We start from the raw sequence: 15,050 nt of genomic DNA, 5'->3' as shown, positions 1-15,050 counted from the left end.
GGCTGGAACTACAGGCACCTGCCACCAAGCCTGGCTAATTTTTTAATATTTTCAGTAGAGACGGGGTTTCACCGTGTTAGCCTGGATGGTCTTGATCTCCTGATCTCGTGATCTGCCTGCCTTGACCTCCCAAAGTGCTGGGATTACAGACGTGAGCCACCATGCCCGGCCTCTTCTGCTTTTTGTGTGTTTTTTTTTTTGGTTTGTCGAGGACCACTGCTTAAGCCAAGTAGATTTTTTAAGTGAAAGCCTTTCAGAGATTGAGGAAAGTAGATTAACTGATACATTAGAACTTTAACGTTGACTATTACAGGCATGCTTCACTGTGCTCGACTGATTTTTTTTTTTTGCATTTTTAGTAGAGACGGGATTTCACCATATTGGTCAAGCTGGTCTCGAACTCCTGACCTCAGGTGATCCACCCACCTCAGCCTCCCAGAGTGCTGGGATTACAGGCGTGAGCCACTGCACTCAGCCAATCTAAAAATATTCTAAATGGCTAGTTGAGTTTGTCCAGGATAGGGGTCATAACTGAAGAAGCTTTGGCTGTTTAACTGATACTGGTGGTTGCACCTTTCCTTGTCAGACTCCAGTCTAGCTGTCCCACGTGTAGCTCCAGTTTTAAGTCACTTCCATGCCTTTGCTCATGCTTTTGCTTAAACTTGAAGTGTGTTCTTTTTGCTTTCTCCTGATCCATTAAGGTTAGCTCAAATTTGACCTTCCCATTAATTGCTCCTCCTGGGTCCCTGAGATACTTTATTTAGAGTAGCACTTGAGTCTTCGTCGTCTTCTTTTTTTTTTTTTTTTGGTTCTTTTTGTCCAGGCTGGAGTGCAGTGGCACAATTTCAGCTCACTGCAACCTCCGCCTCCCGGGTTCAAGCAATTCTCCTGCCTCAGCCTCCTGAGTAGCTGGGACTGTAGACATACACCACCATACTTGGCTAATTTTTTGTGTTTTTAATAGGTTTTGCCATGGTGGCCCGGCTGGTCTTGAACTCCTGGCCTCAAGTGATCTGCCCACGCGCATTGGCCACCCAAAGTGTGCTGATTACAGGCGTGAGCCACCACACCCAGCCTCCTCCTTCTTTTAAAATAGTTACACATTTGTCCATCCTCCATTTCTAAAGTTTTAAGGTGATTGTGGACTTAGATTATGTCTCTCTTTTTTTTTTCTATTGGTATCTGGTATCATTTCTTGGGCATAGTACACAGTATTCAGTAGGTGTGGATTTTCTTTTAAAACTGTAAAAGGCAGGCCGGGCGCGGTGGCTCACGCCTGTAATCCCAGCACTTTGGGAGGCCGAGGCGGGCGGATCACAAGGTCAGGAGATCGAGACCACGGTGAAACCCCGTCTCTACTAAAAATACAAAAAATTAGCCGGGCGCGGTGGCGGGCGCCTGTAGTCCCAGCTACTCGGGAGGCTGAGGCAGGAGAATGGCGTAAACCCAGGAGGCGGAGCTTGCAGTGAGCCGAGATCGCGCCACTGCACTCCAGCCTGGGCGACAGAGCGAGACTCCGTCTCAAAAAAAAAAAAAAAAAAAAAAAAAACTGTAAAAGGCTTACATGACCACATTTCCGTGGCTTCTGTGTTGCCTTTTATTTTCTTTGCTTCCCTGCCTCCATTAATGTGAAATTAAATTTTATTAAACTTTGAGGTATTGTCCAATATTTTCTTTTTGCATTAATACTTTGTTAAATATCTGGGGGGGGGGGGTTGTACCATTGGTCCCAGCCACTCAAGAGGCTAAGGTGGGAAGATTGCTTGAACGCAGGAGTTCAGGTCCAGCCTGGGCAACATAACGAATCTCTTAAAAAAAAAAAACTTGGGGCCGGGCGCGGTGGCTCAAGCCTGTAATCCCAGCACTTTGGGAGGCCGAGACCGGCGGATCACGAGGTCAGGAGATCGAGACCATCCTGGCTAACACAGTGAAACCCCGTCTCTACTAAAAAATACAAAAAACTAGCCGGGCGAGGCGGCGGGCGCCTGTAGTCCCAGCTACTCGGGAGGCTGAGGCAGGAGAATGGCGTGAACCCGGGAGGCGGAGCTTGCAGTGAGCTGAGATCCGGCCACTGCACTCCAGCCTGGGTGACAGAGCGAGACTCCGTCTCAAAAAAAAAAAAAAAAAAAAAAAAAAAAAAAAAAAAAAAAAAAAAAATTGGCCGGGCACGGCGGCTCACTCCTGTAATCCCAGCACTTTGGGAGGCCGCGCCTCTGCAGATCGCGCCACTGCACTCCAGCCTGGGCGACAGAGCAAGACTCCATCTCAAAAAAAGAAAAAATAGTAGTGCTCCACATACCTTTAAGTTAATTTTTATTGTATTTGCTTTTTCTTTGTATCATTGTCACTATTACACACTGGAATAACTGAAGAAGAGATTGATGTCTAGCATGTCTTTTCTAATTCTGATTTTGGATTTAATTTTTATAATACATTTATTTAAATACCTTTAGGTTGGCAAAAGCAGCTTTCGATGATGCAATTGCAGAACTGGATACGCTGAGTGAAGAAAGCTATAAGGACTCTACACTTATCATGCAGTTGTTACGTGATAATCTGACACTATGGACTTCAGACATGCAGGGTGATGGTAAGCAAACACTAGGAAGTAAAAGAGGCACCTCTTTCAGTTGCAGGATTTGTTTTTACTCTCTGTAGACATTCCTTGGCATATCTTTACATCAAGCTACAATTTAGACTCACTGCCTGCTCTCTATGAAATTTTAATTATTGCCTTTATAGGAAATGGTGCTAAAGTACTGAGTTCCATTTTGGGGAACTTAGTTTAAGTCTGCCTTTACACTGTTTCAAAGGTTGAGGAAAGGAAAAGTGGAAAGCAAGTAGTTTATTTTATCTTCGTCCAGATTCAATTTTAGGGGGCTGAAGTTAACTGTATTTAAATCCAGATGGTATCAATAGGTATTTATGAAGTTTTTCTCTTTGTTGAAATTTTTTATCTAAAAGGGAACTAATTTCCCATTTACCTCTGGGGTTCAGCAGAGAAATTGTATGTTGGCCCTTGGGTCTTTTTTTTTTCTTTTCTTTTTTTTTTTTTTTTTTTTTGAGATGGAGTCTCGCTGCAACACCCCGGCTGGAGTGCAGTAGCATAATCTCGGCTCACTGCAAGCTCTGCCTCCCAGGTTCAAGCGATTCTCCTGCCTCAGCCTTCCGGAGTAACTGGGGTTACAGGCACCCGCTATCATGTCCACCTAATTTTTGTATTTTTAGTAGAGACGGGATTTCGTCATGTTGGTCAGGCTGGTCTTGAACTCCTGACCACAGGTGTTCCGCCCGCTTCAGCCTCTCAAAGTGCTGGGATTACAGGCGTGAGCCACTGTGCCCGGCTGTTGTTACTTTTAAGAGGTTTTCATTGCAAACAATTTAGCTAGAGTATTTTACTAAACTTAATTGTGATGGTGAGTGTGTGTGAATGTTTACTTTAAATACAGAAGCCCAAATTTGTTAACGTTTGTTGATTTTAAAGGAAGTTTAATTCTCTCTCTCTAGAGAATCATTATTATCCATGGTAGATTGTTGAACAGGGGTGGAGAAGAAGACAAATTAGTGTGATATGAGCATTACATTACAAGATAGTTTTACATTTGGTGGTGCTGGTGCTGGTAGGAGGTTGGAAACAAAGTCTGTTGTCAGTTTTAGCTGCGATTCCTTTAAGCATGTTTCTTAAGCTGGGCTGGGCGCGGAGGCTCAGGCCTGGAATCCCAGCACTTTGGGAGGCCGAGACCGGCGGATCACGAGGTCAGGAGATCGAGATCATCCTGGCCAACACAGTGAAACCCCTGTCTCTACTAAAAATAGAACAGGTGTGTTGGCGGGCGCCTGTAGTCAGTCCCAGCTACTCAGGAGGCTGAGGCTGGAGAATTGCTTAAACCCAGGAGGCGGAGGTTGCAATTAACTGAGATCGTGCCATTGCACTCCAGCCTGGGTGACAGAGGGGAGACTCCATCTCAAAAAAAAAAAAAAAAAAAAAGTTTCTTAGACTGAAACATATGTCGCGTTGCTTGAGGCTATCTGTAGTGTCTGTTGGGGAAATCGACCTGCTGTATTGTCTTTGGAAGTGTTACACTTTTTGAAAACGCTTCTGAAAGTGGGCACGTATGTGTCTTTTCTCTGAAAGGATCAAATCAGATTTGTGACTTTTGGGTTATGGTACTAAAGTGAGACTCAGCTTTTAATGCTTCCTAGCTCTAGGAAATGTTTAGGATTTGACTAGATCGGGATTGGCATGAGATACTCATATACATAGGACTTACTTACACGCTTGCAATAGTGCCAGATGGAGCCACGGACCACTTCCCAGCGCAGCATTTCAGGCTGCTACTCCCAGTCCTTGGAACTCAGAAACAATTTACCAACTCTGAACAAGTGGCTTCCAGCTTGAAAATCTATCCCACTCTGGTTGCGGTGGCTCATGTCTGTAATCCCAGGACTTGGGAGGCCAAGGTGGGATGATGCCTGAGCCTAGGAGTTCAAGACCAGCCTGGGCAACATAGTAAGACCCTGTCTTTAAAAAAAAGAAAAGAAAAAAAAGGCCGGGCGCAGTGCTATGTGCCTGTAACCCCAGCTACTTGGGAGGCTGAGGCAGGAGCATTGCTTGAACACAGGAGGTGGAGGTTGCGGTGAGCTGAGATCACGCCACTGCACTCTGGCCTGGGAGACAGAGCGAGGCTTCATAGAGCAAGACTTTATCTCAAAAAAAAAAAAAAAAAACTCCAGTGAGGTTGGGGGATCTTGAGGCTGTAGTGAGCCTTGATTGCGCCACTGCATTCTAACTTGGATGACTGAATGAGGTGCCATCTCTTAAGGGAAAAAAATTGTTTTAACAACTATGAAGAAGAATGGCCAAACAGCTGTGGACTCCTAACAGTCATCCCCAGCTCAGATACTAGCATCTCTCTGCCTGTTGATGGAGGGAAAGCACGTGGAGAGTTTGGGAAGCGGGATTGACTTGAGGAAATGATACCCTCTCACCCCTGGGGATGGGTGTTTGAGAGTAAAAGTAATAAAAAGTAATAAAGGTGACTTGACTTGAATGTGTGTGTGTGTGTATGTGTATTTTATTATTTATTTGTTTATTTTTATTTATTTATTTATTTTTGAGACGGAATTTTGCTTTTGTTGCCTAGGCCAGAGTGCAGTGGTGCTGTCTCAGCTCACTGCATCCTCTGCCTCCCAGGTTCAAGTGATTCTTCTGCCTCATCCTCCCTAGTAGCTGGGACTGCAGGTGTCCGCCACCACGCCTAGCTAATTTTTTGTATTTTTAATAGAGACAGGGTTTTACTATGTTATGTTGGCCAGGCTGGTCTCAAACTCCTGACCTCGTGATCTACCCATCTCGGCCTCCCAAAGCGCTGGGATTACAGGTGTGAGCCAGCGCGCCCGGCTCATTTTTTGGTTTGTTTTGGTTTGTTTTGTGATGGGGAGTCTCCCTGTGAGCCACCGTGCCTGGCCATTTTCATTATTATTTTTTTTTTAAATAAAAACATTGCCAAGCACAGTAGCTCATGCCTGTAATCCCAGCACTTTGGGAGGCCGAAGTGGACGGATCACCTGAAGTCGGGAGTTCGAGATCAGCCTGACCAACATGGAGAAACCCCGTCTCTACTAAACATACAAAAATTAGCCAGGTGTGGTGGTGGGCACCTGTAATCCCAGCTACTCAGGAGGCTGAGGCAGGAGAATCACTTGAACCCGGGAGGCAGAGGTTGCGGTGAGCCAAGATCGCTCCATTGCACTCCAGCCTGGGCAACAAGAGCAAAACTCCCATCTCAAAACAACACATTTGATGCCAGCTCATGACTAGGTCCTGGATTACAAAATTAAATCGTTTATAGTTAGTAGTGGTTCTGTAGCTCATTATCACTGATAACCAAGAGTTGATTAATGAAAGTAGACTACCTGTCAGTCTACATACAGAACTAACGATATCCCTTATTCTTGGTTGTCGAGTACAGTTTTAGGAAATGGATCATCTTTTTTTTTTTTGAGACGGAGTCTCGCGCTGTCACCCAGGCTGGAGTGCAGTGGCCGGATCTCAGCTCACTGCAAGCTCCGCCTCCCGGGTTCACGCCATTCTCCTGCCTCAGCCTCCCGAGTAGCTGGGACTACAGGCGCCCGCCACCTCACCCTGCTAATTTTTTGTATTTTTTTTAGTAGAGACGGGGTTTCACCGTGTTAACCAGCATGGTCTCGATCTCCTGACCTCGTGATCCGCCCATCTCGGCCTCCCAAAGTGCTGGGATTACAGGCTTGAGCCACCGCGCCCGGCCTGGATCATCTTAAAATAGGGTAATACATTCAGGCGCAGTGGCTCACGCCTATAATCCCAGCACTTTGGGAGGCCGAGGCAGGCGGATCACCTGAGATCGGGAGTTCGAGACCTGCCTGACCAACATAGAGAAACCCCATCTCTACTAAAAATACAAAATGAGCTAGGCATGGTGTCGCATGTCTGTAATCCTAGCTACTGGGGAGGCTGAGGCAGGAGAATCGATTGAGCCTGGGAGTTGGAGGTTGCGATGAGCTGAGATCACACCATTGCACTCCAGCCTGGGCAACAAGAGAGAAACTTCATCCAAAAAGGGGTAATAACTTCGCAGTTTTAAAAAATATAGTGAAATTCGGCTGGGCGTGATGGCTCACGCCTGTAATCCCAGCACTTTGGGAGGCCGAGGTGGGCAGATCAGGAGGTCAGGAGATTGAGACCATCCTGGCTAACACGGTGAAACCCTGTCTCTACTAAAAATACAAAAAAATTAGCCGGGCGTGGTGCGGGCGCCTGTAGTCCCAGCTACTCGGGAAGCTGAGGCAGGAGAATGGTGTGAACCCAGGAGGCGGAGCTTGCAATGAGCCGAGATCCTGCACTCCATCCCTGGCAACAGAACAAGACTCTGTCTCAAAAAAAAAAAAAAATTCAGTGAAATTAATTTGCATTCCGTTCCTTATTGGGTCTGTAAATCAGTTGATTAAATTTGGTTAAGCAGACTAATTTTCACAATTAGTTTTTATTAAATGAAATATTTTTATTTATATAATGTTCCCAGTCATGAAATGGTTCAACAGTGAAAAATTCAGGTTGTCTGCTGACGTTCTGGTACAACTAACAAACTGAATACACAAATATTTGTGGGTACAGAGAAATTTTTCATCAGTTTGAGAAGTTGAATTTGTCAAAAAATAGAGTATTTACTTTTTTCTTTTTTTTTTTTGAGACGGAGTGTCACTCTGTCGCCCAGAGTGGAGTGCAGTGGCGTGATTTCTGCTCACTGCAACCCCCACCTCCCGGGTTCACACGATTCTCCTGCCTCAGCCTCCCTGAGTTGCTGGGACTACAGGTACTACAGGTACCCGCCACCATGCCTAATTTTTTTGTATTTTTAGTAGAGACAGGGTTTCACCTTGTTACCCAGGATGGTCTCAATCTCCTAACCTCGTGATCCACCTGCCTCGGCTTCCCACAGTCCTGGGATTATAGGCCTGAGCCACCGCACCTGGCCTACTATTGCATTTTTTTAATAAATTGGTTTTGAACTAGCCGGGCGAGATGGCAGGCGTCTGTAGTCCCAGCTACTCGGGAGGCTGAGGCAGGAGAATGGCGTGAACCCGGGAGGCGGAGCTTGCAGTGAGCTGAGATCCGGCCACTGCACTCCAGCCTGGGCGACAGAGGAGACTCTGTCTCAATAAATAAATAAATAAATAAATAAATAGGTTTTGAAACTGCAATGGTGCCTGCCTGTAATTTTAGCTGTGTGGCACTGTGAGGCAGAAGGATCACTTGAGCCCAGGAGTTGGACACCAACTTGGGCAACATAAAACTTCATCTCACGAAATAAAATACTACTTCTGTGACTTGGGTTCCATGGTGATTATAGGAGAATCGTCATGAAATTGGCAGTTTACTAGGATGTGACTTTGCATTTAGTTTAAGAATTATTTAGAGTTTTTTTTTTTTTTTTTTTTAAGAGACAGGGTCTTTATGTCTTTTAACTTTAGAATATATTAATGTCTGTCCCAGCATGTTGGAACATAATTTCTTTAAAGGGAGGGATCATTGCTTTTTCTTAAGTGATTTTAGTCCCTTTACCCTGTGATAAGAGGACTATTTCATATACGAATCCATGGATAGGAAATATGTGTTCTCTCTGCCTGTTCCTCTCCCTCCAGAATGTAGATACACTGGGCAAAGAAACATATCCAGGGAATCCTTTCTCCCCTAGTATCTGTATGCCTTTCAAGAGGCTAGTACACCCTTCGCAGAGTACAAGGGAGGAGGAGACAGATTGTTTCTTAGAGTGAAGTTTACACGAAGTAAAAAGACCCAAGTCTGGCTCCTATGTCATTGATGTTTTCCTTTGTCCTGCTCTGTTGGTTTATTTTTCTTGTAATGTTGCTATCATATGATTGTTCTCCCTCCCTTTTTCCTTGCAATATAGATTCCTAAAGGAAAGCCCAACTCTTCCTTTCCTAAAAACTACTTTGTAAGTCATGTTCATGGCACAATGAATTCTGCTTTCAGTTTTGGTTCTTCACTAATCATGCCTGTGTATGATCGTCCTGTTGCTTACAGACTCTGCCTGTTCCACTTTCCAGGGCGCTGACCTAAGCCTTTTCTGGCCTGCTCCTCCTGCCTACTGTGGTTGGGTGTGATGTATATGACAGTGACATTTTTACGCCAAAGTTACTTGGAACTTCTGGCACATCTCATGGTTGCTTACGAGCGAGTTGTGTTCTAGTGTTGTGTGTTAACGATATTTTGGCAGTGATTTGCTGTTAACGAGAGTGAATGTTCCTGTCATGTTTCCTGCATTTGAATACATTACTGTCCTTTGAAGAACAGTTGGGTATCCATCAGTTCTTTCATCCCTAAGCAATTTTTTTTTTGCCTTTGCATGTTTTTTTCTGTATTATGAATTAAAGATCTTCATGTATCTTAAGTAGTTTTTTAATTTTTTACACTTTTTTGAGACAGAGTTTCGCTCTTGTTACCGAGGCTGGAGTGCAGGGGCGCGATCTCGGCTCACTGCAACCTCCGCCTCCCGGGTTCAAGCCATTCTCCTGCCTCAGCCTCCCGAGTAGCTGGGATTACAGGCATGCGCCACCACGCCCAGCTAATTTTTTGTATTTTTAGTAAGAGACGGGGTTTCTCCATGTTGGCCAGGCTGGTCTCAAACTCCCAACCTCAGGTGATCCAACCACCTCGGCCTCCAGAAGTGCTGAAATTATAGGCGTGAGCCACCATGCCTGGCCAGTTTTTTAAATTTTTTAAAGACAGGGTCTTGCTTTGCCACCCAGCCTGGAGTGCAGTGACTTCAAAGCTCACTGAAGACTGTAACTCCCCCCACCTCAGCCCCCCAAGTACTGGGACTATAGACATGTGGTCCCATTCCCAGCATACATACTACTTTTAGTTTGTTTTTTTTTGTTTGTTTGTTTTTGAAGACTAGAGTCTCACTCTGTCACCCAGGCTGGAGTGCAGTGGCGTGATCTTGACTCACTGCAACCTCCGCCTCCTGGGTTCGAGCGATTCTCATGCCTCAGCCTTCCAAGTAGCTGGGATTACAGGCATGTGCCACCATGCCTGGCTAATTTTTTGTATTATTTTTTCAGTAGCGATGGGGATTCACCATGTTAGCCAGGATGGTCTTGATCTCCTGACCTGATGATTCGCCTGCCTTGACCTCCCAAAGTCCTGGAATTGCAGACATAAGCCACCACACTCGGCCTTATTTTTATTTTTTGTAGAGACAGGGCTTCACTGTGTTGCTCAGGCTTACGTGTTTTTTTTTTTTTTTTTTTTTTTTTTGAAGTCACACATCAATGTCAAACATTTCCATCACAGAAGAGATTTTAAAACTGTCTTCACTGAAACCTTAATGCTGTGACATTTATCACTTTGAGATCTTTTAGGCTGTTTCAAAGCTGTCCTCAGTGTAAATGCTTCATGTTTGTAGGCAGCTAGTTTGGTGGTGTTTGTCCATCCTATTTAAATAATTTAACAAGCATTATGAATGGATGGTCATCTGAACGTTTATGATTCTTGGGTTGATTTTTCATTTATTTATTTATTTTATTTATTTTTTTTTAAGACGGAGTCTTGCTCTGTCACCCAGGCTGGAGTGCAGTGGCCGGATCTCAGCTCACTGCAAGCTCCTCCTCTCGGGTTCACGCCATTCTCCTGCCTCAGCCTCCTGTGTAGCTTGGACTACAGGCACCCGCCACTTCGCCCAGCTAGTTTTTTGTATTTTTTAGTAGAGACGGGGTTTCACCGTATTAGCCAGGATGGTCTCGATCTCCTGACCTCGTGATCCACCCGTCTCGGCCTCCCAAAGTGCTGGGATTACAGGCTTGAGCCACCGCGCCCGGCCGATTTTTCATTTATTTTGATTCAAACTAGTTAAGTATGTAGGAATTGTAAGTGGGTTTTTTTAAGTACAAGTGAATGTAACTTTTACCTGTTACATCATTTTTAAGAGAAAAGCCTGCATGCTTCTTTATTTCGGCTGACTTGTTTAATGCATACTAATAGGTAGACACCCTCCAACCAATAGGCTGGCTTTCTATTGCATGTCATAGTGCAGTTGAAACTCCTTCGGGTAATCACCCTGTTTAAAGGCGAAAGACAAATAGCATGAGTGAAGTGGTCCAAATGCCGTTCTTTAATAACCTCAGTGGTCTGATTTACTTTGAGCATGCTGTGTTTCACTCCGCAGTAGAATCTGATTATAGTTTGGTGTATCTGGCCAAGATACAAAAGGTGAAATACTCTTAACAGCAGAACCCCACAATAAAATACTGTAGAACTTCTTGAGAACAGTTTATTGCTCAGTGAACTGTTTTGAATCATTTCTGAAAATTAGCTTGTGGGTAAATTAGATTTTGCAAAAAATTTGCAAAATACTCTTTGATTCTTGAAGAGGTGAGGTTATTGAGAAAGAGTGTTTTGACCCAAGATTTATGTGAAAGCTTGAACGTCATTCTAGTAAGATGGTTTCCTTGGCTGTCTACTTTAAGAGCTTGTTTAGCATAAAAGCATTGAGTTGTACTGTGCATCAGTTTTTTCATTCTGTTGACCAATAAATACTTTCAGGACCATAATCCCTTCTTGGCTTAGGCATCTCAGGTGTCAAGAATGATAGAATTCCTTTGCCTGTGTTTAATACCAATCGTAGCAAATAGAACGAGTCTTTATGCTTGGAATGACACCTTTGTTTGTGGCTACCATAGCCTGATGTAGTCAGTACGAAATAATTTAACTTTTTTTCTTTTTTTAACAGGTGAAGAGCAGAATAAAGAAGCGCTGCAGGACGTGGAAGACGAAAATCAGTGAGACATAAAAGCCAACAAGAGAAACCATCTCTGACCACCCCTCCTCCCCATCCCACCCCTTGGAAAGTCCCCATTGTCACTGAGAACCACCACATCTGACTTTTACATTTGGTCTCAGAATTTAAGTTCCTGCCCTGTTGGGTTTTTTTTTTTTTTTTTTTTTTTTTTTTGGTTTTTTTTTTTTTTTTTTAAACAGTTTTCAAAAGTTCTTAAAGGCAAGAGTGAATTTCTGTGGATTTTACTGGTCCCAGCTTTTAGGTTCTTTAAGACACTAACAGGACTGCATAGAGGCTTTTTCAGCATTACTGTGTCGTCTCCGTGCCAGATGTGGCGAGATCACCATTAGAAATGGAAATCACATTTGAAAGCCATTATACTTCTAGGTGATGCAAGCATCTAAGAGAGGTTAATCACACTATAGAGGCATAAGTGGTATCAGTTTTCTAATTGTTTAAACTGTATTTTATACCAGTGTTTGAAAGTAATTGGGTGTTAGCTTGAGATGGTTAAAGGTTGTTTGGGGAGGGAGTTTGTTGTAATGGTTTTGCTGTAAAAAAATGTTTCAAACTCTGCTGAAATGTTGCTGAAAAGCATGGTGCTGGTAACAGTTCAACAATCCGTGGCTGCTCATTCTTGCCTACTTTACTCTCCCACTGAAGCAGGTTAGCGTTGAAGGTGGTATGGAAAAGCCTGCATGCCTGTTCAATTCTTTGTTTCTTCTCCTTCCCCCTCCCCCTACCTCCTTCCCCTCACTCCTCCCCTCCTTCGCTCGCTCAACCTCTTTTGTTCAGTATGTGTAACTTGAAGCTAATTTGTACTACTGGATATCTGACTGGAGCCACAGATACAGAATCTGTATTGTTCTTACTGAAACACAGCATGGAATTAACATTAAACTTAAATAAAACAAACCTAAATTAAAAATGCCAAATATCATCGCGCCTCCATCCTTTATACTTCTAAAATAAAATCTCTAGTCCAAGCACACTGACAGTATTATGTTTGCCTGAATGTGAAACATTCCTCCTTTTTTCTTCCATAAATAATTTGTTTGCTTCCCAAAGATGTATATTTTGGAAAAAATTTACCTGTAGCCTAGTTGTGAAGAACACTGAGTCAGCTGATGGCGTGTCTTGTCCTCCAGACCAGGCAGCAACAGGGTATTTATTTTAATCATTAAAGTACAACCTGAGTAGTACAAGGTGTAATTATGGATCATTAAGCGTAGTATTTTGTACAACCAAATAAGGCTGAATGTCTTACAATAATTCTTAGAGGTAAAACTGTGTGCCCTCTTCCTCCAGAGGCCAGTGGCAGTAGTGGAGAACTAGTCAATCCTTTGTTAGTAATCCATGCACAGGTTGTAGACAGCAGTGTAGCAGTCTCCTTTCCCAGAAACACTCCCTCTAAGAAGCTTCTTTCCATTAACATTTATACATCAGTGTGTGTAGATACCTAGTTACTGTAGATCTTTTTATGTTAGGCATTTAGATGTGCCTCATTCTGACTCTAACACTGATGTACACCTGATGTTTGTCAAGATCAGTTTGCTACTTTTGGGCAGGTGCTGCAGTAAATACCCTTGCAACAGTTTCTGCTTAAATATTTGTATATATCTGGAAGGTACGTTTCTAGATTCCTTGTGTCAGTAAACACTTTTGAGTTGATAAATGCTTCCTCGTCACACTAGTCTTCTAAAATTGGATGTTAAGACTGCAAATTTACTCTCAGCTTAAACTCTTAGTAGCAGAGATTTAGGAAATGAACAGATTAGTGATATCCTAGTTGTGTTTAGTGAGCGCTGGCAATGAGAATAAACATGTTTTTGTGAGTTGCTTTTCCGAGAGATAGGGAGACCATTGAATATAATATACTGCTATCTGTCTGGAGCAACCTCCAAGAAGCTTTCAAGTTGATTTGTTCTTGCTTCCAGCACACCTGCTACAGGTCAAAATCCAAGGAATTTGTGAAGTCTGTTGGAGAGTAAAGAAGCCACTCGTGAGATGCAGGGATTTGCTGCCACCACACTGAACACTAATGCGTGAACGGACTCGCAGAGCTCAGATGAGCACATGTAATGGGGGGTGTTCGTTATGAAAACATGCTTAATGGAGGTGGCTCTGCTGTTTATCTTGTAAGGAGGCAATACCAAATGTTACAACTGTCGCAAGTTGGTTCACATGATTTTTGCTTTGTGAAAGGGTTTCTTTTTTTTTTTTTTTTTTTTTGAGACGGAGTCTCACTCTGTCGCCCAGGCTGGAGTGCAGTGGCGCGATCTCGGCCACTAATTTTTGTATTTTTAGTAGAGGCGGGGTTTCACTGGGTTAGCCAGGATGGTCTCGATCTCCTGACCTCGTGATCCGCCCATCTCGGCCTCCCAAAGTGCTGGGATTACAGGCTTGAGCCACCGCGCCCGGCCTGTGAAAGGGTTTCTTAAGACTGTCAGCAGTTTCAAGATGCATGAGCATTTTCAAAGGTGTGGCGATTTTTGCAAGGTGAAAAAACAGAACCTACCACTCAGAGAAACTTACAAAGGTAGGTAGGAAAGAGGTGATTGGTACAGGTTTATAAGAAAGATCCTTGTCGGCCGGGCGCCGGTGCCTCACTGCTGTAATCCCAGCACTTTGGGAGGCTGAGGCAAGCGGATCATGAGGTCAAGAGATGGAGACCATCCTGGCCAACGTTGTGAAACCCCGTCTCTACTAAAAATACAAAAATTAGCTGGCGGTGGTGGCACGAGCCTGTACTCCCAGCTACTCGGTAGGCTGAGGTAGGAGACTCGCTTCATTCTGGGAGGCGGAGGTTGCAGTGAGCCAAGATCGCATCACTGCGCTCCAGCGTGGGCGACAGCGAGACTCTTATCAAAAAAAAAAGATCCCTATCAAAAATTGAAAGGCCGGGTGCGGTGGCTCACCCCTGTAATCCCAGCACTTTGGGAGGCCAAGGCGGGTGAATCACAAGGTAAGCAGTTGGAGACCAGCCTGGCCAACATGGTGAAACCCTGTCTCTACTAAAATACAACAAAATTAGCTGGACGTGGTGGTGCATGCCTGTAATTGCGGCGACTTGGGAGGCTGAGGCGGGAGAATCGCTTGAAAACTGAAGGCGGAGGTTGCAGTGAGCTGAGATCGCGCCTCTGCACTCCAGCCTGGGCAGTAAGAGCAGGACTCCGTCTCAGCAAAGAAAAAAAAAAAAATTGGCCGGGCGCGGTGGCTCACGCCTGTAATCCCAGCACTTTGGGAGGCCGAGGCGGGCGGATCACAAGGTCAGGAGATCGAGACCACGGTGAAACCCCGTCTCTACTAAAAATACAAAAAAAAAAAAATTAGCCGGGCGCGGTGGCGGCGCCTGTAGTCCCAGCTACTCAGGAGGCTGAGGCAGGAGAATGGCGTAAACCCAGGAGGCGGAGCTTGCAGTGAGCCGAAATCGCGCCACTGCACTCCAGCCTGGGCGACAGAGCGAGACTCCGTCTCAAAAAACAAAAAAACAAAAAAAAAAAAAAAAAAATTGAAAGGCAGCCAGGGAAACCTGCAGAAGGTGCCGTCGCGCTGTGAGGACAGTGTCACTCCCAGTTCCTGTATTTGTGGGCTGGAAAGGGAACTGCCCCAGAAGTTTCTGCTCTTGATTTGAGTCCCTTTGAGGATCAGTTAACTTAAATACAACTTGAACGTAGCTAATTAGTGTTTTTTTGTTGTTGTTGTTGTTTT

The 15,050-nt window shown here is 44.4% G+C and overlaps 1 protein-coding gene across 3 annotated transcripts in view; it reads left to right on the top strand.

Moving 5' to 3' along the window:
- The window catches only part of YWHAE (tyrosine 3-monooxygenase/tryptophan 5-monooxygenase activation protein epsilon), a 59,862-nt gene extending 47,588 nt beyond the window's left edge, over nucleotides 1–12,274 (top strand). For 2 of the 3 annotated variants that reach the window (XM_015437385.3, XM_065532234.1), the window contains 2 exons: nucleotides 2,454–2,590; nucleotides 11,292–12,274. In XM_015437385.3, the coding sequence (XP_015292871.3) occupies nucleotides 2,454–2,590; nucleotides 11,292–11,344 (190 nt within the window). In that variant the 3' untranslated portion in view covers nucleotides 11,345–12,274. Of the gene's footprint in view, nucleotides 1–2,453; nucleotides 2,591–8,450; nucleotides 8,496–11,291 lie in introns of all 3 variants that reach the window. The other variant, XM_065532233.1, reaches the window with a different exon arrangement.
- The last annotated feature ends 2,776 nt before the right edge of the window (nucleotides 12,275–15,050 follow it).

The sequence above is a fragment of the Macaca fascicularis genome, chromosome 16 (genome assembly GCF_037993035.2).
Source record: "Macaca fascicularis isolate 582-1 chromosome 16, T2T-MFA8v1.1".
NCBI lineage: Eukaryota > Metazoa > Chordata > Mammalia > Primates > Cercopithecidae > Macaca > Macaca fascicularis.
Note: the sequence above shows the minus strand (reverse complement) of the source record. Positions and strands in the feature narration are given on the sequence as shown.